Source organism: Erithacus rubecula (genome assembly GCF_903797595.1).
Source record: "Erithacus rubecula genome assembly, chromosome: 2".
Taxonomy (NCBI): domain Eukaryota; kingdom Metazoa; phylum Chordata; class Aves; order Passeriformes; family Muscicapidae; genus Erithacus; species Erithacus rubecula.
Window position 1 is genome coordinate 63,187,589 of NC_136685.1, and position 25,535 is coordinate 63,213,123.

General features: G+C 40.7%; 1 protein-coding gene across 4 annotated transcripts in view; it reads left to right on the plus strand.

The window, feature by feature from the left end:
• Nucleotides 1-2,306: 2,306 nt before the first annotated feature.
• Nucleotides 2,307-25,535, plus strand: part of GRM1 (glutamate metabotropic receptor 1) — a 176,779-nt gene continuing 153,550 nt past the window's right edge. For 2 of the 4 annotated variants that reach the window (XM_079298906.1, XM_079298905.1), the window contains exons 1-2: nt 2,750-2,856; nt 4,320-5,217. In XM_079298906.1, coding sequence (XP_079155032.1) covers nt 4,455-5,217 — 763 coding nt within the window. In that variant the 5' untranslated portion in view covers nt 2,750-2,856; nt 4,320-4,454. Of the gene's footprint in view, nt 2,857-4,319; nt 5,218-25,535 lie in introns of all 4 variants that reach the window. The other 2 variants (XM_079298904.1, XM_079298907.1) reach the window with 2 other exon arrangements.

Sequence of the window (25,535 nt, forward strand, 5' to 3'; positions counted from 1 at the left end):
AATGTTTACTTTGCTAAGAGAGAAGGAGAAAATATATTGAATATATTAGTAAGATAAAATCCTTGTTTTATCTAAACAAGCCTGCTGGATGATGATTCTAAATCTTTGTTCACAAGCAAACAATTCCATATCTACAACCGTAGATATATATATATAGCAGGTGACATTGTTAAATCATGAAAGGAAAGCTGCTGAGTGAGCAGAATAAAAAGAACTGGAGATAATTTATCAGATAGCTGGTATATGTTTCAATTTTCTTCATCCAGGAACGCATGAGCCTTCTACTTGTTTCCAAGGCAGAATAAAATTGTATAACTTTAGCAGCAATAATCCTTGAAGAACAGCTTTAAATCTCCCCAATAATTTAGTTGGAGAGTCTGTACAGCTAGACAGACAATCTGACTTTTGTCTCTTGGTAGGAAGTAGAGGAGGGAGTAGCCATGTTAGGGAAACCAAAAGTGGGATTTCTACAAAACAGGTTTCCAGGCTTCAGCCATTGCTACTCCAAACAAACCTCCTTACAAATAATTTTCTACAATACACTGGCCTTTCTCATAAGAGCTGAACAGAACATTTTCAGTAGAAAATTTCCTATAGAAAGAGAGAAATCTGATGAAATAGGAGTGGAAAAAAATAGGCTTTTTGGAAGAAATGCTGGAACATCCATTTTATGTTAATTATTGATTTTATCTGAAGCAAAAACTGTTCTGCATTGTATAAAATGTTTAAAAAGAAAACAGAGCAGAACACTTTGGATTCCATCAAAACAGAATATTTCAATCAACCTCCAAGTGATTTTTAAATTGTGTAACATGGGAATATGAAAATTATTCACTTGTCCTTCGTTTCACAGAGAAAAAACATTTAACAGCAGGCAATTTCCCTTGGAAAGGAATTACTGCTTACAAGACAGCTCCAGCCTTGCTCTGATTTTGTGATTCCCAGCTTGGTGGCAACTCATATCTCTGAATAAAATGCAGTCCCATGTTCTGCCTCAAGGATGCTTAGCAGATGAGAAAGGGTATGATATTGTTTTCTTTCATATGTTAAGAAATTTGTGAAGGTGGCAGGACTGGGTACATGGGCTGTTTCTGAGCGGATGAATATTAGATCTGTGGGCCACAGCAGGACCAGGATGTGTAGAAGTTAGGGGCAAAAGGCAGTGGGATGACTCTGGCCTCTTTCTGGGATAAAGGCAGCAGTGCTAGGGCTGTCTTCCTGGTGGGGAAAGCCTTTGCTTCCCCTGTGATGGTCAGGGAAGATCAAAGCCACTCCAGTCCCAATGCTGTCTTTCCTTTGCCTTTCCTAAAGATATGCAGGTGTCTTGATATGAGCCCCAGACTTCTGCTCATTTCCACCTACTCCCACCTGCTGCTGCAGGGGTGGGAGAGGCAGCATTTGCAGCCATGGCTGGGCATCAAGACCCAGTGACCTGCTTTCCAGTCTCAGCAAAAGTCACACCATCACCGGGAGAGAACTGCTCTGTGTGACAGCTCTGCATGAGCCTCAGCGTAGAGACCTGCTATCTTTGTGAGGGCCAGGTTAGAGGAGGGGGAAGGCTACAAGGTGCTGCATGTTGGGAAGAACCAGTGGGAGTATTTGAAAATGCTTCTGATGCCAAAGCCAGAGAAGCAAACTAAAACTTAACCATTGGAAAAATTTGTTGATGTGCTGTGGGTTCGTTGTGTCAAGGGCACAAACTGAAGTTTAATCATGGAAATGTGGGTGAAGGGGAATTTGTTCCTCCTTTTGTGCACATCTGAATGTCTCTCCAGATCTTGCCCTGGCAGAACTGCCCTAGGCTGGCCTTAGGGAAGTTTCATGGCCACAAGCAGAGGACTGGCAGCCCCTCTGACCCTGGTTCCTTTATAGGGAAACATTACTTGCAGGGAAAGAGGCATCAGCAACCCCCTGGGCTGGGTCCTGCATGACAAATACAGCTCATGGATAAACACAGTGCAGACAAATAATTATCTGTGTGACAATAAAAACAGCTCAGATATTGACACAAGGAGAAGACACCCCTGAGGCAGCACTCACTGCAAACCCATCTCTGAATGAGCAATAGTTAAATGTTTGTCCTTGCCTCTTTCTTTCAAAAGTAGGGCAAATATCTATAGAGTTCCCAGCGGGGAGGTAATCTAACTTTAACTTTCATACAGCCAAGTAAAACACCCGAGACCTGTGTTAGGGATGCAAGCAGGTCGTCTGAATTATGATTATTCAATCTGGTATTATTTTAATCTGGCATGCCTCTCACGTGCTTCATTTAGGTTCATCTTGACCTGAAAACTGCAGTCTGAATGCCTTTTATGCCTTTATCTTTACAGGTGATTTATCTTGTTGCAGTGTGTCTTTTGTGTTTCGTTTTTTTCCCTCCAAATATAAATATTTATTTTAATAGCGAAGCCCTGCCCGTGAGGCAGAGCGGCACATTTCATTGTCTCGGGTCTCCCGAGCGTGGTCTCGGTCCCCTCCTAGCAGCAGCCTCTTGCTTTAACTCTCGCTCTTGCTAATAGAGGCAGGAAGAGAATGAATTAAGAGCCACGGGAGGTGAGAGCCAACACCTCCCCTGCAGCCGCAGCGTACTCCGGGTGATGTTTCCTTACTCGTTTACAAGACAATAGCCGAAAAAATTTAAGGAGGGGGAGAAAATGACTGATCCTTCTGTATGAGATAATGGACGAGCCCGGGATGACCTGTTTTTTTCCTTGCGGTGGAGCGGTGCTGAAGACAGAGGGCACCCGCGCCCAGCCCACAGCATTCGCCCCGCCGCCAGCGCGCCAGCTCGGGGCGGCCGGAGAGCCGCCAATGCCCGCTCGCAGCAGGCAGGGAGCCGCTGCCTCGCCCGGCCAGGTACGTGTCGGGGGAGACGCTCCGAGGCAGGCGCGGCTCGGCCGTGCGCGGCCCGCGGGGCGGGCAGGGCGGGCGGATGGCCCCGGGGCCGCGGGGCTGCCGCGGGAGTACTGCGGACGGCTCTGCCCGCCTGCGCTGCGGACGCGCTGCCAGGAGCTGCTCCCCTCGGAGCGTCGCCTTCCCCGGGACCGTCTCCAGCCCCAGCTCCGCTCGGCGGACACGCATCCCCGCCGGCCCCCGCAGCCCTGCCCGCCGGCGGAGAGGGACGGAGCGGCGGCAGCCCGGGGCTGTGCGTGCCGCGGGGGCTGCGAGCCCGGGAGGGTGTGCGGGTGTGAGTGTGCTTGTGCGAGCAGTGCCAGTGTGTGAGAGACACGGTGCTGTGCACCCGGGGGCAGCGCGGCAGCAGCGCCTGGCGGGGGGCAGAAGTTTTGGGGAAGCGCCCCGCAGTGCTGGCGGGCGGCCGAGCCGGCGGTGGCGGGGCCGGGACAGCGGGACAGCGGGACAGCGGGACAGCAGGACACCGTAGCGCCGAGGCGGCGGGGTGTCGGGACAGTGGGACAGGAGACAGCGGACGGGGCGCAGCGGGGCTGAGCCCGCGGTCCGGCTCCGCAGCGGCTGCCGGGCGCTGTCTCGGGTGCTGACGGCTCGGCGTGCAACAGGGACCCGCTCCCGGCGGCGGGGGCGGCTTCCCTCCCGGCACGGCGCTCCAAGCCCTGCCGCCGGGCTCGCCGCCGCTCCCCGCCCGAAGCCTGTCTGCACGGCAGGCGTGCCGGTAAAGCACATCGGGGCTTTGCCCGCTGTTGCCTTAGTAACTAATATGTATTTTCCCCTGCTTTCATGTGTCTGTCCCTGTCTGAATTACAGTTTTGCCCCCTACACATGCAAAAGTTAATCTAAACTGCGGAGTGCTTTAGTCTTCCTCTCTTCGCTGACCTTTAAATGACATTTCCCTTGGCTGGTAGGGCAGGCTGCTCGCTTTCTCCTTTTACTCACGTTATGGATGGAGAAAGGAAATGTCTAAACTGAGAGAGATGCTTTCAGGTAATCAAAACAGAAAGGAAGAAGCGCTTGTCACTCTGCTTTCAGGACTGGGGCCGCTGAGGCGGGACTAGGGCTCGTCTCCGACGAGCTGCCTACCTCCTGAAACTTTTAAAACTTCCCGGGGGCAGAGGGGTGTGTGTGCTGGGTGGAGGTGCGGGAAGTAGCCGCCTTGGCATGAAAAGCAGGCGCAAAAAGGATTGTAGAAACTCAACATATGTGAGTATGCCTGATCGTATATCAAGGCAAATAAATACATGATTTAATCCCTCTTGAAACTTCTCGTTGAGAGGCTTATTGAAGCAAATTGCCTTGGGCTTTTAAGAGAGCAGTCATCTCTAACCGTGCGGGGTTGCTTTATCGAGCTCAGGTTTAACATCAGTTTCCTGGTTAGCCCATTTTATCCTCTCTTTCTATGCCTCCAGGTTAAAAGTCAGTAGGATGACGACTGTCTTGGCACCTTCAAGAGTGATGCTGTGAGGCTTCGCTGTGATGGTATTTGGAGCAACCTGGCCGTCGTCGGGGAGAAGCAGATGCCATTTCCTATATGTCCTTAAACCATGTGCAGGCAAGGAGAGCCCATGAAATTCGTAACCTGGGTCTGGATGACATCGTGCAACAAAATGATTGGTGTGCTGCTGGTCTTTTTCCCCGCTCTGCTCCTGGAGATGGACGTGCTGCCCAAGAGTGGTGGTCGGAAGGTTCTTCTCTCTGCAGCCTCCTCGCAGAGGTCGGTGGCTCGGATGGACGGGGATGTCATCATCGGGGCCCTCTTCTCTGTGCATCACCAGCCACCAGCCGAGAAAGTGCCCGAGAGGAAGTGCGGGGAAATCCGGGAGCAATACGGCATCCAGAGAGTCGAAGCCATGTTTCACACTTTGGATAAAATTAACGCAGACCCGGTCCTGCTGCCTAACATCACCCTGGGCAGCGAGATCCGAGACTCCTGCTGGCACTCCTCCGTGGCCCTGGAGCAGAGCATAGAGTTCATACGGGACTCCCTCATCTCCATCAGGGACGACAGGGACGGAGGCACTCGCTGCATTTCCGACTCGCAGACCCAGCCCCAGAGCAGAGTGAAAAAACCCATCGCGGGGGTCATCGGCCCTGGCTCCAGCTCAGTTGCTATCCAAGTCCAAAATCTGCTCCAACTCTTCGACATCCCCCAGATCGCTTACTCCGCCACCAGCATCGACCTGAGCGACAAAACGCTGTACAAGTACTTCCTCAGGGTGGTCCCCTCCGACACGCTGCAAGCCAGGGCCATGCTTGACATCGTCAAGCGTTACAACTGGACTTACGTCTCGGCCGTGCACACGGAAGGTGGGTAGGAATGGGCAGCCCCCGCCTCCCCGGGCCGGCCCGGGCCATCCGCCGGGGCTGGGCTCCTCCCCGGGAGCGCACCGTGAGGCGAGCGGGGGACGCGGGGGGACGCGGGGGTGCCGTTCCGGCGGGGCGGAGGGGCCCCGGTGCGGGCAGAGACAGCGGGGCTCGGCGGCGCAGGAGCGCCCGCAAGACATCGGGCGTCTCCCCGGCAGACCCGGCCCTGAGCCTATTCCCACACAGAGTGGTTCGCGTGGTCGTGAATAAAAGTTAACAGATGTGAGCAGCTGGATCTGAGGCGGGCAGCCTCCCCCGGCTGGGCTGGGGCAGGTCCGTGGGGCTGGTGGATCCGTGGGGCTGATGCGCTCGGTCGCTGCCATCTCGGGGAGTTTGGCAAAACGGAACCGGGGCTCGGCAGGAGCTCCAGGATTAGCTGCTGGCTTTGCTGCGTGTGAACTGATTGCGAACAGGGAGGGAAGACACCTGAAAATCCCTCCCTTGTCCAGGTAGCCCCTGCAAAGCCAGGTGCCGTGGGAAAGGGCAGGCAGGGGCTCATGCAGCTTGAGCAACAGTCAAAGCCATCGCTCTGCACAACCTGTTCATAGTCAACAGGTCTTCTTAGTTTTTAACATCAAAAGGAAAATAGCAATAGTAAGATTGTTTTAAAGCCTGGTTTATAGCCAGGCTAGGTGGACCAACATAAATTGCAGCAGTAATTGCATTTGATAGAAAATAAACTCTTGTGATATATTATTCTGATGTTTCTGCAGTCCAGTTGTAGTCCTCAAAATGGGATTTTTGAGTATAAAATAGCAAATCTGGCCATGTTATTGCTCTAACTTCACAACTGTTGTTTACCTGAGTGTATCTGTTGTACGGATTTATGGTTTATGATTCCCTGTGTTTACTGAGCTGACTCCACACCATTCATTCTCACAGAGATGACTAAGTAAAATGAGGTAAGATATATTGTGATGAAAAAAATAAAAGAATCTCCAGGAAGACCTCCATATTAAAAACATGTAGAAGACAACTGAATGGATCTGGACACCAAACCCAGGAAGTGCTGCAATTTGAGGGGGCTAGGGGACTAGTGAGAGCATGAAGCAATGACCTGACATTTACAGTTCATTTATGCCCTGTTCAGATGAGAAAATGAGCTGCTAGCAAGACTGTAACATGAGCTATTAAGATTCTCTATTGTTGACAGATATTAGATCCTGTGGAAGGCCAGAATGACAAATAAACATGAAAGGGGTAAATTCTTTGTTGATCTAAATAGTCATCTCTCCCTTCAAGGCACTCTGGGGTGCTCTGCTGTGCCTGATGAGTTGCCTCAAGGGACTGGCTGCCTCTCTGTCCCACTCTTGTTAACATTAGTGGACCTTACCTCGTTTGGAAAAGACAACACCCTCTGAAGGTTCATTTAAAAGAAAAAAAAAAGATCATTATAAGCAGCAACTTCAGTCATTGCTTGTGAAAAATTTTAATTAGATACCTATTTTTATGAGTGTTACTGACTGATGAAAAATAATTGTTGTAAGATATTTTTAGACTTCTGAAGTGATACTTCTGAAAATAGGGATAGCTCACAGGGCAACACTCCACTTAGGAAAGGTCACAACACTTTTACAGATCATGCAGTTTGAGATTCGTATTTGCTTTTTTTTTATTATCAATCTGTGTCTGCCATTCATTTATTGTTAAATTCAAGCCAAAAATGTCACTGAAATTATGTAACAAGCTTCAATTTTTGCATTTCTTTCCAGAAAGACAAGTTTTTGACCCTCACCCAATTGCTGTTGGGTAGATTCCAAAGACTTTTTTTCCCCTTCTCTTTAAGGTGAAATTAGAATTCATGAAAATCGGTGTAAATGGTTGCATTTCTGTTGTTTCAAATCCCATGCATTCACTGTATTGTTAAGGTTGAAATCATTCTTCCCAGACAACACAAAGCCACTCTGAATAATAGTCTGCATGAGCAGAGCAGCTCCATCCATATTATGTTTGGAAATATGGGGATAAAGTGTAGTCAGAAACATTCCTCCTCCACAATTACTCATAGGCCTCTACACTGTCTTTGTGGTGGGCTGCAAAACGTGCAGGGAGGAATTCTGGGTTATCACTGGTCTCTTCAGCAGGAACTGTGAAGATGAGGCACTTTTCTAGGAAAAGCACAGTTGAGACTGTGAAGGAGTTAATTCCTTCCCCTTCCAGTTGCCCCAGATCCAGTTTGGCCCCCTTTCCAGAGGAGAAAAGCTCGTTGTTTCCTACCTGACCTCTGGTTCTCCTGGGGATGGACAATGCTCAGCTCTTGTAGGCACCCAGCCACAAGAGGATGCAGTGAGACCACTGAGCTGACTGACCGCCCATGTCAGTGAGCCACACTCCTCAGGGACATGGAAACTGCCCAGAGAGAGGAGCCTGAACCAGCCTGAACCATCCAACTCCTCTGCTTACCATTCCTCAACTCCTGCAGCCTAACTGAAGTTGGCTGAATGCCCAAACCGATACCTGGGCACACAATTAACGATAATCAGAAATAAATATCACACAGTTTGTTGCCCAAGTTTCTTAACATGAGGCTTACACATGCCAGAAGAATGAATATGAAGAGGTCATCCATGTAGGAGGATGTCCTTAAGTAGTTTGCATTTGGCATGGAAATTTATCCTTCATGTGCCAATATGATAATTAATTAGTGATGAAGACTTTTAACTACACTCAGTCTCTACACTCTGGAGCATGAAGATGCATGGAGATGTGCCAGACCTGTTGGGGTTTTTTACACAGTGGTTTATTAAAAAGTATAAACATTACCTGGGTAAAACTTATCAGTTAGTGAATAAAATCTATTTCCAAAAGTCCACTTCGATCCTTTCAGATTAAAATTTATATATAAAACTCCACATTAAAGAAGAAAGAAAGGGGTTTAGTTATTTTACTATCTCATCAGCAATTGAGCATTGTTGCCCATCATGAGAGTCAAATTTTTCCCAGAATGGGCAACAGTCATTAAAAGCTGTAACAAATCTGTGCATTTGTCAGCGTAAACCATAGTTGCAAAGCATTTTCAAATCTATTATTTTTTAAAGTTTTTTTCAAAGATAATTCAGTGTTGGAGTTCTTGGCATGTACTGCATGTCAGATTTTAGGCTTGAAAGTCATTCTTATCTTGAAATGCACATAAGTGAATGCTTACCTTTGAACCAAAGCTTCCTACAGGAATCAAAGGCATCAAAAAGCACATGAGTTAAATTGGGCACAATCCTTAATGTAATAAGGGCAGAAGGAGTGACACTAGCCAAGGATAACTTTCCAAGAGAGATATTCTGGTCTTTAGCAAGAGAAACTCAGAGACTGGTATTATTCTCAACTCAGACCAGGCAGCCACTGGTGATTTTGTAACACTGTGAAGAATTTCACAGGACACTTTCTTCCTTTCCTGGGGAAGAGCCCCTGAGCTGCCTCCAGAATGAGGCAAGAGATAGTGAGCTCCACCACTGTGCTGCTTTCATGCTGAAGGCAGAGAAATTAATGAATTTCTGGGGTTGCCACCAGAAAATGCAGAATGATTATGAGATGGCTGTAGGTTACACTGACTGTCAAAACCCACAAGACACCTTCACCCTGGCTAGTGATCAGCATGAATTCTCCACTAAATCCCTCACTTTTAGCTGCTCCTCTTGTACATGGAGGAGGAGAGATGATGGTGTAAGTAGTCCTTTTATCACCTCATCCTCTGAATACCTCACTTCTGAATAAGCAAATAGAAATACTTAGTCTGTACCTGGATTTCCTTTCAATCATTGCCTACTTGTTAGCCTTATAAAATCTGTGTGAACATTCATCTGAATGCTGAGTTGCTATTTATGGACCATGCTTAAATTTTATTGTACAAATACCCCTCTATAAAAAAGATTTCCATTCCAACAGATTAACATGCAGATTTTGCAGAAGCAACTTTGGGAATGGAATGATTAAGATAATTGCACCAAATTTGGACTGTTTAGAAATTAATTTTAGAGAACAGTGAGATGTTTCTGCTCTTGATTAAATTTTGTCAGATTCACATTGCCAGGCTGTTCCTTTTTCTTGAGTCTAAGGCTTAAAATGAACTACGAGGAAGCAGATGGCACAACTGTAAAGACTTTCAGATCAAAGTAGATGGTAAGTATATTATCTTCACAATGATTTTTGATAACCTGACTGCTGCACACTATCCATTGCGCAGGAAACTCCTAAGCGTGGTTCTCTATGTTGGAAAGAGGATGGAAAGGAGAAAGTCCTGCACTTTATTGCAAATTTCACAAGAAATAGGTTCATTCAGTAGAACGAACTAAAATAGCTTTAGATGTGCTAGAAGATAATATTTATTTTTAAAGATAAGTGGGGCTGTGTTGATCAAATAGCTCAAAGGAATGATTTCCATAAAATTGTGCTTAATTTCTCAGAAGGTGCTTCTAATGATGTTCTATTAATTCTATGGTGTCACTCAATGATTAATACTTTTTGATAAAATTATTGTCAGGCAACAGAGATAAGGAATTCCAGTTCAAATGTTTGAAATTTTAGAGTATGTAAATGTCTCTATACATGGCAATAATTATAAAAATGTCTTAAAGGTTAAGATCATGTGGTGGTATGGATTGTGCTGAAATGTGTGTTCATAAATGCATATTTCAATCTATATTTTTCTGTGTTTGCCTTGCTTCACTAACCATCTTCAGAGGCTTTGTGACAGAAAAAAAAGGAAAGGCATATGTCCCAAAGAAAACAGAAATTAGTTTTAAAACAAGTATCCCTACACTGAATGCACAAATTGTGTTAATTAGAAGGTGCTGGGAGAATAATTTACATAGATTAACATTGGGAAAGATATAGTTGGTGACAAAAACTGTGGAGACCAAGAGAAATTACTTTTTGAAAATATATTGCTTTGCATTACACCTAAATTCACAAATAGTATAGCTTTTCAACTACACAACTGGCAGCTGCATGAGTTATGTCAGCTCAAAAGGTTCATCGAACTCCTGTGCCTGCCTTCTCAGCAATACTGCTAGAGTTCATATTTATCAGTCAGCACAATGCATTCATTTGTGCTTTATTTTTTTCTACATTATGTCCTTGTTATCAGATTTTTATGTCCTACAATCCTTGTTAACTCTTGCAGGTTTCTTGTCTCACTGAAGACTTTAAAAAATGTTAAATGACCTCAGCTTTCTCAAGAAGCTATGTGAAAATATACCTTTGAAGCTATGGCTCATGACATGGAGGTGCTTGCACTGAGGTTTCTCACACAGAAAACAAAAAGCTATGTGGAGTTAAATCGTACAACAGAGGTAGTGTCACCCACTGAGAAAGATTCTTTAGGAGCCTGATACATTAGTGAGCTGGTAACTGTAGTGAGAGACCAGAAGCATTGCACCTGCCACATGCAGCCCAGAAAAACGCTGATCAAAGCCATTGCTAGCTGGGGCTCCCTGACCCACGTGGAGCAATACAGGGATTCCAGTTTACCTTCTGGGTGCCAGGAGTGCATGCTGCATAAGCCACTGTCACAGATGACAGTAATTAATACTTGTGCCTGCAGTCTGAACTGGAGGGCCAGGAACTCACTGAACATAATTGCACCTAAACACACTGTCCTTTCACTCGTGGGTGTCTAAGGAATGCTAAGGGTTATCACTAGAGATGGCTGGAGAGAGATGTGCAAAGGACAAATATCCTGCGGGTAACCAGCTCAGGTCTGCAGTTTGATCTTTCAAGTGTTTTCTCAAACACTGTTTCTACTATTACTATTATTACTAATTAATGCATTAATTAATCTGTTTTGTCAAGAGGAATTGGCTGTTAAAGAGAGGCTGAATATGAAAAGAAACAAGAGCAGGACAAGGCACACCCCCACAGTTCCAGTCTGTAGCAAGTTCCCAAGTCCTAGGGCTGCAAGCCACCAATGAATGTTTAAAAGTTTGTCCAATCCCATTTTGTATCATTTGTACTTTGGTCTCTAGAGTATCACAGAATGGTTAAGGTTGGAACAGACCACTGGAGGTCATCTAATGCAGCCTCCATGCTCAAGCAGGGTCCACTAAAGCATATTACTCAAGATTTTGTCCACATGGCTTTTGAATATCTCCTGGAGATGAGATTCCACAGGCTTACTGCTCAGCCTGTTCCACTGCTCAGTAACACTCATGGTAAAGAAGTTCTCCCTCAATCTTATAAATTAATTGTATCTAGTGAGAACAAATGTTTCCTGTTATTCACTTAAAACTATTCTTTGATAGCTGCATTACCTTCAGAAGTCTACAAAACTTCTTCATTTGCTAATCCTGTTTATTATTCTGTACTTCTAATTCCAATATGAAATGCGGGCAAGCAGAGCTGTATTCAGTATTCAGGGTGGGGGTACACCATGGTTAAACTTCCTTGTGAGATAACAGTTTCAGTATTGCTCTCAGACCTTTCCTGATAAACTTCCAGTAATCCATTAATTTTATAATTGCCACCATGCACTGAATGGATGTTGTCAGAAAATACGTTAAAATTACCATAAAACCTTGCTCTTAAATGGTAAGGCTTACTTCAGAGGCCATTGCACATAGGGTTATCTTCATGTGTGATACCCTTAATTTATTAACACAAATTTTATTTCTTGCACTTTGGTTCCTATCTGTTAGCCAATTACTAATCCACGACCTTCTGTTATATCCTTTATTACCTCTATTTCTGTCAGAGAGTTTAATAAGAGACCTCATCAAAAGCTTTCTTAAATCCTAAGTGCTCTATAGTGATTGTATTACTCATATGGTTACCTGCTCCAAAAAAGAAGTCTAATTAGCTTCTGAGATATGTGGGGTTTTTTTCTGAAAAGTTGTGTTAGTTTTTCCCTGATACAGCATATTTATTTGTACCATAATGCAGTTTTGTTGTTGTTCCTACCAATTAGTTTTGTGAAGAAATATCTGAAGTCTGCAGAAATATCATTTCTGTTATTCACTGGATTACTCTCTATGCATCTCTACTCTCCATAAATTCACTTAAAAATGAAAACTGATACATGAAAATATGGAACTTCTTTTTCTACTTTACTGCTTCTTTTTGTGCTAAGGCCCCTGTAACTGGTGTTAACATGCTACAATAAAAATTAGCTGGTATTGGAAATTCATTGAAGTCCACCTTATGAATTTGGATTTGTTCTAAAACACATTCTATCGACGCTCCGAGACAATGGTTCATTTCTATCCTACATAAGAAATTACCTTTGTGTGAGATCTGTCCTATCTGCCTTCACAGGCAGTGCAGACTGGGAGAATTAATTTAACTTTTCTGTTGTGGTTTTATCTTCCCTGAGTGCTCTCTTTATATAATTGGTTATCATTGAATATCAGGCTAGTTTCCCATTTCTTGACTATTTGGAGAATGGTGGGTTATTAGATTCTATGCCTTTATGTCTCAGAATTGTTTCATCTTGGGGTTTTTTTTGTGGTTTTCTATTTCAATTGTCAAGGTATACTCTGTTTTCTTTCCCTCATTAAGACACAACTTAGACTTTTCAAAGTATTTGTTTTAATTTTATTTTGTTTTGTTTATTTTAATAGCATAACGAAATTTACTTTTTTGCTTAATCATGCTAGCTTTTTTGAATCTTTTGCAACTTTGGCTCTCAGCCTTTCACATATTCCTGACTGCTATTCATGTGGTTTTTTAGTATTTCAATAAAGTACAATCACAATTGCAGACTACCTTTTTGGATAGTTAGGTCTTAACAATTTGTATATGGCTTAAAACTAAATCAAGAGTTAATTCTTACTTTGTGAGCTCAATGAGCAAATGAGTAACACATGAAACACACAAAAAAGAAAGCAATGCACAGTATGTAAGATCCGCATCTGCCTTTATTTCCCATTATCTCACCTACAGTCTGGCACTACTACCTACACAACCAGTGTCTTGAAAGAATTTTGTGACATGGGCATTGTGCATCACAAGGTGTTTCCTCTTCTGCTGATCCACTACCTAAATGGCTTGTATCTATCAAAAACCAATGAGACAGATGCTTCATTTTACTGACAAGTAATATTGTTTGTTCTGTAGAATGGTCCTTTGTTCAAATAATTTTCATTCATAATCTGTCTTGAATATTTTTATTAAAAAATTAATTTCATAAAGGATATTTGAATTATGTTAACAGTCATCAATGATTTATAAGTCTCTTGAAAATTTGACAGTGATATTTCAAGCATGGGCATTTGGCCATTCTGATAGACAAAGAAGAGAGCATCATGTCTCGTGCTGATGCAGAGGGCAAGTGCAGCAATAAGGCTCCTGTCAAATGTTCATTGAAGTTGGTGGCACTCTGTTGAGTCCAGAGGACCCTGAATGGAACTCAGCACAGCCATCAGATGTTATCTTTTCAGGTTATTGAGCTGACAATACTCAGAAATCCGCAGGTGTTGTGAATCCCGCACCTGGGGTATGCCATAGTTAAATGGAAGTAGTGTAAAATTGGGCAAAAACAAAACTGTGTTTGTTGGATTTGCATAGATATTAGAGGAGATTCAGATGCATAACATTTTCCTTCCAACTAGAAGGAGGCTGAATCTAGTTCTTCCCATTCAAGTTCCCCAGTGAATTTAATATATGCTTCACTTTGCAAAATGGCTGAGGCACAAATCTTCATTTTCTTAAATGCAGTTGTTTCACTAACAACATTCATCCTTATTCATCTGTGAATACAGATGGGTTTGTACAAGCCAGTAATTTCCCAGACATTTATTCACACAAAACTCATCCTTGAAAACAGCAATAACAACCAGACATTAATATTGCTGAAATGACAACTATTGGAAGTCTGAATAAGTGTTCATAACTACTCTCTTAAAATCTTTGGCCAGGTTCCATGGAACATTTAGTATCTTTTCCTAGGTGAAGTAGAATATAAAAGATAAATCTGCAATTAATTGTCAGGAAGTGAAAAAACATTTGAAGCTTGTATATAAGCCTTTCTTACCCATGTGGTGTTGGGGAAAGGCTTCAGCAAATGGAAATTTGACATGTAGAAGTTCGTGCTGGATATTGAAATTGCTGATCCTCCTAAGGAGAATGTATTTCCCTAACTGCAAGTCCCACAAGAGCATATTCCAGTGTCTTGCCAAAACAGTAAACATGACACTGAATGTTGATAGTACTGTTTAGAAATGCTGGGTTATGGAAAATTGTAGGATTATTTGAGAGACTGGAAAGTAAAAATCCACTTCTATTGAACTATTCAGAAGCGGTTACAGTAGAAGGCTGGCAGCATTCTTTTGGAGAATGCCCCTATTTTCCAGGCCATATTTCCTGGGAGGATATACCCATTCAGCATTGGATCAAAAACTCTATTGCTATCAGCTATAGAAAAAAAAGTATTGAGCTGGGACAGCTGCTCCACTGGAACAAAAGTCTTGAAGGTTTTGAGAAGGGGGGATGAGCCAAACAGCAGCCCTGGCAGCAGCCCTGGCAGACTGGGTGTCACTTAATCCTTTCTTATTCCCTTCCACCCTGAAGGCACTACAAGCATGTCTCTCGGGTGTCATTGCATTTCCTGTTAAATAAGCTTAACCTTCCTCTTTCAGGTAGATACTTGGACAACTCAAGTAATTCTTTGTACACTGTCAAGTTAGACCAAGACACCAATATGTGACAGCTCAGTCTGGGCATACTAAGTGACATGGTGCCAGTATGTGTCACCTAGAGGCAGAATTCCTTCTCTTCTCACATAGTGCCAACCTGGAAATGACGTTACAACAGGAAGATTCTCCAGGAGTTCCTTATGGACTTGTCACCAACCTCAGAAAGAGATAAACAATACTCTATTGAATGCATACCCATAACCATTCCCTAGTTGTGCCCTTCAGCATTGGCATCCTGAAAAAGGGTAGCATAAGGATCTAGTAAAAGTGTCATTGAGACAGTAATGTGCAAAACCGATGCTGTGAAGTTGAGGGAGTCAACAAATATTGATTTCAATATATTATAGAACAGCCAAAAATGGACAAAATTGAGTTATCCCAAAAATCCAAACACAAAAGATAAATGAGCTGTGCCAGACAGCTCTGGCTACCAAGACAGTAATCCCCAAAACTATTGTAAGATAGTGATGCAGACTTCAGCTGACAAAAAAATTGTAATTAAATTAAAACCAATCAGTGTGATGTTATGAAGAATAACTCTTCTCAAACAAACCTGATTTTATTCCCTGATGAAAATGCAAACTAGGTAGTTACAGATTGAAAGTGAAGATCGAGTATCTTAGACTTCTTTTCAAGCACTGAATCAGTATTACAGAATATTTTTATTAAAAAGCCACCCTGCAATGTCAGAAAAACAGATGTCCCATAAATTTAAAGTCAGCACACTGATCTCAGCAAGTAAAGGGTGACCATCAAGTGCAGCTTACATAGGAGAATTGTGTCCTTGAAAGAAGTCCTAGTACACTTTGTGATTATAGAGGAACTATATATAAAAAAATTCCCAACCCAAAAACTAATGTCATGCTTGAGAAATGAGAACTTCCCCTAAATCAAAGGATTATTATTTTTAATTTTGGTATTTGTTCAGCTCTGTTGTCAACTTTTAAAAATCAATATTAAAATATTGAAAAGAGATATGGATAAAATTCTGTATTATTTGAGGGCTGGAAAAATGAGCTTAATAGCAGGAATTCAAACCAACTTAATCTGTCTGGTTTTTCAAAAGGAGATGCAGTTTTATGTGTCAAAAATGCCTAATTTCCTCCAAGCAAACAAAGCCACTGGGAACTACAGGGCTCTGTATACTAATGGTTAAACGCAAAACAAGCACTGATTGCTGTTGAGACAACAAATTCCAATTAGAAAAAATGACCAATATTTTTACTTGTGCTGATGATTAATCACTGAGATAAATGACCGAGGAAAGTTCAAACTTTTGATGTTGTCTAATCAAAATTAACTGCAGATATTCCAGAACAGTCATATTTGAAATGCATCTCACTGGACACAGCACAGCTGGATCTAGAGCAAACGTATGGACTGGAATTTGATAGGTGGTAGTGATCTGATAATAAGAGCTAAAAATTCTTCTACCATTAAATCTTGTTAATTTGTTTTAATAATGTAATGAGGTGAGAAAAATATTTTATATAAAGAGTAGCCTCATATTTGGTTTATTCAGCTGCCTGGGGACATCCAAAGTATCCTGTGCTGTGGATACTGATTGTAGAAGAAGAGAAACTCAGGACAAAATAATCCCATCAGTCAAATTCAGCCTACTCTTTCAGTTTACATGCAGTATTTTAAGTCAATATTTGTCCTCTCATCAGCATTTGGTGCCTGTAATTAATTTTGCCCTAAGACTGCAGAGCCTCAGTTCCTACTGGTTTTTTTTGCTTGGGCGAATTTCCAATTTTCATGTGGAATTTATATTTCACTTATTCTCTTATTTGCCAACATAAATGTTGGCCCTGGTGACTGAAGAAAACAGGTTTTCTAAAAAGATGCAATGACATTTTCCAGTGGCCTCACTAATCAGAATATTTCTTTGTACCTAAAATCATTTAATTCATGTGACAGCCCTTGGAATGTGAATGAGTTGAGAAACACTATGAAAGAAAACAAGAACTTGATAGCTAGGTTAATTAACATTCTTACCCAATAGTTTTTCTCAAAATTAATTCAGTGCTGAATTTCTGATTATCTGTTTTAATCCTAACACATATAATATTGACATCAATATTTTCTGGTTGTTTCAGATCCCAACCAACATGTTATAACACAATCCCTTCATGCAATGAACATCTTAATATCCCTTTACAAGGCAACTTAGAGTATACCCATGTTCGTAAAATCTTCTGTTCTTGTCACATCTGCTCATGACTTTTCTACTGAGTCCAAATAGATGTGAAATAATGCATTCCACCTTTGGCACAGATGTGTTGTCTGTGAAGTGCGAAACAGGAATACACTGGTACCACAAATATCCAGAGTCACATAACTGCTTTTTATAGTTCATATCCTAAGGACATATGAATAATAAAATTGTCTTCAAAGTTCTGTAAAACATCTGTATTCAGAACTATGGCTTGGCTTTAATGAAGCCAATAAGAGCTATTGAATGGAATTTAGCTGTGATGATGCTATGTGACAATCCTGTAATGTGCAGAATGCTCTTGCTGGATCCCATATGGCAAGTGAATGCTATCATAACTTTAAGTACGTGCATTATGGAGGGCAAGAGCTGACCACATACTTAGACAATACAGTTTCTGGGGGTAGGTGGCATCACAATAGTGCCCAGTGCCTTACAAGATGAGGCCAGGTGTGCTTATCTCACATTAAGACAGTCTTTCTACTGATAGAGTAGACATTTATAAGCCTTGTAAGGGACTGTAGTGGGTTAGTCTACGGGGAAAGCAAAGAGCCTTAGAACTGTGCATATCTAGGGATTGTGAAAAATGATGAGTGGGTTAAATAAAGACCAGCTGTAACCCACTGGAGAAAAAGGGCAGGATTTTGGATGTGCTGTTTTGAAATGACAGGAAAAGTTAGTTGCTGTGGTCTTAATTAATTTAAAGTGGAGTGCTGAGCTAACTGATTAGGTTGGCTTTCTAATTTCTGATTATTTTCTAATTTTATGAATAGAAGATCAAAGGAAGCAGGCAAGTAACTGAGCATTGGAACTTGATTGTATTTACCCGTGTAAAACACTATCATTTATTTTAAAGTATTTTGTTTGCTTTGCTCTAATTACTCATTTGCTATACTGAATTGCACTATGGTAAATGTCACCTGGATTTTTTTCTCCCTCTTTTAAAATGAATAATCTTAAAGTGCTAATTTGTATGTGCTTAAATTCTTGAGCTTAGGCAGCTCTTTTATCATAATACATGCAGGAAAATAACACACAAAGAAGAAAAAGAAAGAAACTAATTCTGTGACTGTCACACAAAGACTTCTGATGTAAAAGGCCATTGACTTTTTTGGTGTTGCCAGGCTTCTTATGCTTCTACAAACTTCAACTCCCAAGAATGCTGTCTTAAATTATCTAGCCTCTAACAAATACTAATTTAAGATTCAGAACACACAGTGTTTTGTGAAACAGAAATTAAAATATATATATATATAGATCATATTAAGAATAATCTGGGCTTCATTTCTAAGTAGGCAGGTTTCATTTTCTAACAGCAGCATGCAGAAGGTGACTGGAAGCTACCTTGGGCTGCCTTGTTTTGGGGGGAAATTTGTTGATATGATAGGATTTTTGTTGAATTATTTGCTTTTTCTGCATCAGCACCTTAGAAAAGGAAATATCCTATATGAATCTTCTAACTGACTCTGACTCTGACTCAAGGTATCATCATCCCATCCCATAATAATCATACCATGTACCTTTCTGTGTGTTGCCTCCTAGTCTTTCCTACAACTCCCTCTCCTAGGCCTATATCTCAGAATCTATACTGACACTTAGATCAGTTTCTAAAAATCTCAGTTGGCTTTTCATTGTTTTCAGAAGACAGTGCCTTCTGGAAAAGCACACAAGTACTGCAAAATGACTCATCTCCAGTGCTGTTCTTTTCAAGTTTTTAACTTGAAAATCCACTAGATTTTTGCAGTTTGGAAAACTAGGTATAAGCCTCTCTGAAGCACACAGTGTATGATCATGTCCTCAGTCAATAGCAAGTGCATTTTCTTTGGACTGAAAAAAACTGAATGCCTGAGCTGACCTGCAAACTTTTTTTTCACACAGGCAGAGAATTTGAAAAAAGGTTTGTAGTAATTACAATTATATCATAATTATTTTTTTTTGCCTCTAAATTATTTTAATATTAAGATTAACTTTCAGTTTGATTTCTTCAATGTCCATTGAAGATTTGCCACTGATTTCTGTAGGAAAATGTCTAGGTTTAATTACGATACAATTTCAAGGCAAATATACGTGCATATAAGCACATTGTACATGTATATGAGGAAAGAGGGCTATAAAACATGGAACCTGAGGGAAAGCCTGTACATTTTACAAATAGAAAAAAATTTCTTCAGTTTGCCTTATTTTTGTGTAGAACGATTTCAGGGATACATTCTAAAGGTGTAAATCTCTATAAAGAATTGCTCCGTGGTAACGTATATTTGAATTTCACTCCTCTTTGTGCTGTTACTAATGATATTAGTGATATTAAAGTCCATTGTTACTTAGAATAAAGGGAAAAGGGTGTTCTCTATACTGTAGTCTGGAGAACCAATAGGCAAAAGCATACATTCAATAGAAAGAGGGAAGGGGTGGGGCACACCTGCAAGCACAGATGCTTTACCCTTAATTTCTGCAACTTTGATTTTACTCAGAGCATTTAAGTTTCGTATGTAGCAAGAAGTTCTGCTCACTGCTAATTAGGAGTAGGCCCAGTAGAAAAGAGGGATCTAAATATGTGTCACAGTTAAATGAAGAGAATAAAACAAAACAAGAAGTGTTTTACATTAAGCCTTACACACCTTGAAATTATGATTGGCTACACCTTGGATTTAGAGATAAGTGATTAATTAATGTATTTATTATAGAAAGTGCTTTGGAAAACTGAAATTATTTCAATACTAAGAAAATGTTTTATCCCAGGGTGCTCTTAAGAGCCAAGAAAGGACACATGGTAGGGGTTCTTATTATAAATGTTATCTCACTGATTACACTAACTGAAGAGGTTATGGATCAAATTTTCCCTGAGAAGAAGAGATTACCATTTTCTAAAGCATTACTCTGAAATGTGACACTGCAATATTTTGCAAGAACTATTTATGTGCTGGTTATCCCCTGTGGAGGGTTGACCTTGCCCAGTGGTGAACCTCTCACACAGCCTCCCCACTCTGTACCGAAGGGACAAGGAGAGACAATAGGTAGAACAAGAAGCTGCAAATCCAAAACACAGCCCCATACAGGCTGATATAAGGAAAATTCACTCCATTGCAGCCAGATCCAGTAGAGTTCAGCTCAAGAAACACTTAATTCAGTGATTAAGCCTATCTGAAAGATATCTTTTCTTACTCTCTCGTGTTGAAATTAAAGCTATATTGCCCACTTTTCTGATGAGTGCTCTAAATGCTGAACTGCTTGATTTGAACTTTTATGTCTGCAGAGTCTTATTGAGTTTGTAACATCACACTGAAACCTTTGCAACTAATACCTTAGAGATAATGGCATTAGCATTTCAAACTCTAGCCACTCAAGCACTTAGAAGTGTAAAATTATTTAATCTTGATTTACAGCCTTAAGCACTCTTATGGACAATTCCTATGTTGCATGTTTTGTGCTTAAATAGCCTTGAAAACTGTGTGACCAGCTGTACTGATGAGATATAGGAATATATTACAGAAAAATGACATTTCATACTTCTCAGTTACAAAGTCTCTCCATTTTTAAGGTCCTACCAAGAGTTACAGAAGTTGTGGTGTTATGAGAACTTTAACTGCTTTGAAATAGAAGATATATTTTAGGAATACAGAGTAGAGACAGAAGTCTAGCCTTAGTGCCACGTGAACTGAGGTTTCCCAAGACAAAGTTCAACTTTAAAATCACACCATTCTCCAAATATTTTCTTCGAGGAATCCTTATATTTGTATAATTGTATGTGTGCACTTAACTCTGAAATCCAGCCTGGTAAGTTCCTTAACACCAATGTTCTCTTGAAATGTTGTCCTAGAGTTTAGTTCCTTCTACAATTAAAACCCGCTTAATGCTTTACTTTTAGATGTTGCTTTGGAGTTTGTTTGTTTGTTTATTTTTGATTTGAGAAAGAGACTCTGCTTTTATATAATGCACTTATAGTCACATCTTCCTGTCTTCCATGATCTTGATGGCTATTCTTTGAGATGTCACTATTTTTCCATAATCTTGTAATGCTGGATATAAGGGCAGAAGCAGCTGTAAGACTGTGAATTAGAGTTAAGATAGTATAATCTCTGTTACTACAGTACCACACTTATTTACATAACTAAACCCCAATTCTATGCTTTTTTAGCCTTATCATTACCTTCAGTGATTATCTGTTATAATTGCCACACCAGTAATTGCATCCCATGATGGACTCCCATATCCCTTATGTGTGTTTTTAGTCCCTGAAAGTTTAAATTTATGTGTGTATGTAACTGCATGTCTTTGTCTATGTCCAGTTTACTCACTAAACTACATCAGACTGCATTGGTAACTTGTCTCCCAGTCTTTCTGTCATTTACAAATATGATTGGTAATGCTTTTGTATTTTTTGTTTTTCCAGGTCACTGATTAAGGTTAACTTGTAAAATCTATGGACAAATCCTTATGGGACACAATAAAGATACACCCAATCAATTAGTGTTCCTTTACTGCAAGTGTATGTTGAAACCTACCAGCCAGACTTTAATCTGTTTTATGTCTGCAGTACTGATTCTTATCATTCCAGGTTCATAGCCAAAATTTCATGCAAAATGAAGGTAGATGTCCTGTGGAAATTAAATAGTGTTGCATTGGCTATATTACTTTTGATGAACAAGATTATAAATTCAATTATAAGAGATGATTTGGATAACTGAATTGGAAGCATCTAGTTTCCACATACACATAATGATTGGCAACCCTTACACTGCCTCATTCCTGTATTTTTTTTGTACAAAAATTCCATGTCAGCTGACAAAATAACCTGTTATTTCATCCAAAACGGATGTCAGGCTGACAGACCTGTAATTACTCAGATTAACTCGCTTACTCTTTTAAATATTGCACAACACTGCCTTTGTTGCAGACCTCTGGAGCTTCACAACTTCCAACAGTTATCAAAAATAGCTTCTAGTAGTTCAGAGGCTCGTCAGCAACTTCTGTCAGAAGTTATCTGAACACATCCATGTAAAAATGCCTGCCTTTTGGAGCTGCCACTTGATTTCCTTCTGAGTTGGGAAGGGACTTTACCATTCATCATCATCATCAACACCGTCACCATCTTCTGGTATGTATACGTTATCTGTCTCTTTCCCAAAAATACAGAAAATAAAAATTTATTGAAAGATTGGTTCTGTTCTGCAGAATTGCTTCTAGCACTGACCCATCATCATCATTATCCCTTTTTTCTTTCTTTTCTGAAGTTTCCAGCTTCTAAAACTTCTCTCTTACCTTTTGGACTGCAAAATCACTGACCAAATGGCATAATTTAATTTTTTCCATAAGAGAAAGGCCAGTTCAGATCTAAGAAAAGAAAGTGGCTGGGGAGGATTACTGTGAGAGGCAGAGGAAGGCCCAGCTCTGCTGCCCAGTTTAAAGGTCCACATTTTAGGATCTGCCAGTAGCACCCAACCTGCTGCCCCAAAGCTGTCACCTGTCCCTAAATCCCAGGGCCCCTCCTGCCATCTGCTAATGCTTTTGACTAGCTTTGAGTCAGCTCTAATTACAGTGCTCCCTGTATAGCAGATGGCTGGTGGTGCCATGTGTTCAGAAGATGGCAAATCTCTAATGGTATTGCTCAGAAAGATTGCCCAGTCAACATTTGGTCACTTGAGTCCTTGTTGTGCCTTTAGTGCCTGCAGTTGGGTTCTGCATTGAAGAAGCAATTGTATTTTATTTCTCAAGGGTGATAAGCACAGCAGCCTTCTCAGGGGAAGTGTCTATTCCAACTAGAGTGTTCTGACATAACTCTATGAAAAAAGAAAGAAAAAGGGTAATTTGTGGTTAAAAAATCAGCTTCATAGCACCCCATTGGTAAGAAACAAAACCAGCTTGTCTGTCTTTCAGTCTGTATACATACATAAACATACAGAAGTGCTTCAGATGTTTTTCATTGGCATTGTGTTTTATGTTCATCAACCTCTGTTAACATGAATGCCCACTCAGAATAAAACATTATTTAGGAGGGGAGAAAAATCCCCTACTAATCCACTCAAATTAAGCCATCAAGAAAAAAATTGTTTGCAGAGATCTCAAGAAATGTTAAGAAAACCAGAGAGTATTCTGCCTTTACATTTTCTTCCGATTTGTTAAATTAAGATTGCAGGCATCATGTCAAATGAGCAGCAGTGCTTGTGATAGTGCATTTATCAAGTAGTAACAAGAGGATGAAGGAAAATTGAAATGCCATTATAATCTTATTCTTTGTTAAAAGTGAAGTACTAAATTTTGCATTAATTCATTCTGACAGAACTGAGATCTATAACAAAATGTAACTAAAGTGGATGCAATTCAGGAAGTGATGCTTCATTTTTTTCCCCTAGCACTATGATGTCAGTATAATAGATAATTCAGATTTGGATTTCTTTTGTCTCAAATCCATTTATCTTTGATCATCAATACTTTTTGTTATAGGTAGATGTGCACTTTCAAAAATAAGCAAAATCATTAGCTTCTTAGATTGTAAGAAAAATGAAGTAATTAGTCTGATAAATATTGCCAAGGAAAACTGTCCTATTTAATGTCTATTCCCAGGCAACTTGTGTGACAACACAACATTTTAAAGTACAATGTTATTAACAGCTTTTTCTGTCTCAGGTTGGATTTTTTCACTGGAAACGCAAATATTATTTTATTATAACTGCCGATGAAATGTGAAAGAAGATCGAGTGCTGTTGGGGGGAACTCTTGCAAGTCATGTTTCTATTAAACATAAGTTACAGCTCTCTTTGGAGTGTAGGGTTGAAAGCAATGCTGGCAGTGAGTGTTCCAACAAGATATTGCAGAGATTTTTCAGGTTTTATTATTACTCATTATTGTTTGCTGGTTATTGAGATAAACTCTAATCTTCAGCTGAGAAGTGCCAAGCAAAACTCCTCACACCAGGGTTTTACTCCAGATAAAAGCTCTGCTGTTTCTGAGCTTTTCCTTAGATGTTACAATGAGGCTTCTCTAAAGCTCACTGAGTGAAAGTGGTTATCAACCACCACTATTTTAGAAAGCAGGACAGGGCACAAAGCTGCAGGCCACTGCACTAGTTCAGAGGTTGATTTACACTTACATGAAAAGAGCTGATTGTCCCTGGGCAGGTGTCCCTGGAGTGTACCACCAAACTTGGTCCCAGCATCACTGAGAGCTTCAGTGCTGAGAATCTTAGCTGCTACTCATTGTCTTTCTGACAGTGTTTGCTTTTCCTCCACAACTGAACAATGAAAAAATCTTAGTGAATGGAAAGGACGAACAGGATAATCACATACAGTTCCTTTGGCTGCAAACTGCTTTGCTATAGATTATTTCAGAGATTCCTGTATGTTAATTGGTTTGTTTTTTTGGGTTTTTTTTTTGTAACTGCAGAAACTGTCAGACAATGCATTAAAAATGCTATCTTTAAATATCATCTTTAAATAAGAAGTGAAACTTACCCATAGAGGAGTCTGGGGATATAAGTCTTTTTTATCAGATCCTATTTTGTTTCCTCTCTAATCTCTTCATTTTGTTTTTAGAATGCCTTATTAGTTTGATATGTCCATTTTGTTAGTTAAGAAAGATGCAATAAGACAGTTTGGAAGTTCTGTCATTCTATACTGTGAGAATTCTCAGAGGCATTGTATAAGCCTGGAAACCTCATTTTTTTCAGCAGCCATTTGCTTAAGCCTCTGTTTTTGAAAAATAAAGTCAGTAGATATTCAGTCCAGATAAATTTAGACTTCTTATAACGGGGCACCATGCAAATGTTTGTTTTCAATTTAATAAGAGCTTGAAATACCTCAGTCAGCACTAACCTAAGTTTAGGGCAGACAAACTAAATAAAAATGGAAATTTTTATGCAAAAATACTATGCCAGTGGTCATCAACCTTTATTATTGTTATAGGGTAAAGCCTTTTTACAGAATCACAGGATATTCACAGAATTGGAAGACACCCACAAGAATTGAGTCTAGCTCTTCAGTGAATGGCCCATACAGGGACCAGAAAAAGTAATACATTTCATTTTTAGATATATCTTGATGAAGTGAAAGATGTATCTTTTACTTCAGCTGACCTTTAGCAGACTTCAAAAGCTTTTTACAGAGCCATTTGTCTTTTCTGGTTATTTGGTAATCTTACCTTGACTCTTTCACTCACAAATAAGATGTATTTGATGTTTTCCAGAGTTCAGTAACAATTCCTGGGGTTTTCTTATAGTTTTCTTAGAGTTTTCCACTCTGTACACTGAAGGTTCTTTTAATTAATCTCAAAAGATTATTGATTTATCTCTTAGATTCCCAAAAGCCTATGAGTGGGTTTTGTCAACTATGCCTTTGTGCTTTTAAACATGGCCCTGCTGTACTGCTGTATCTGCTGGAATACAGTTTGCTTGCATCTGTACAGACAACAGGCACCTAAGGAATATATACAGC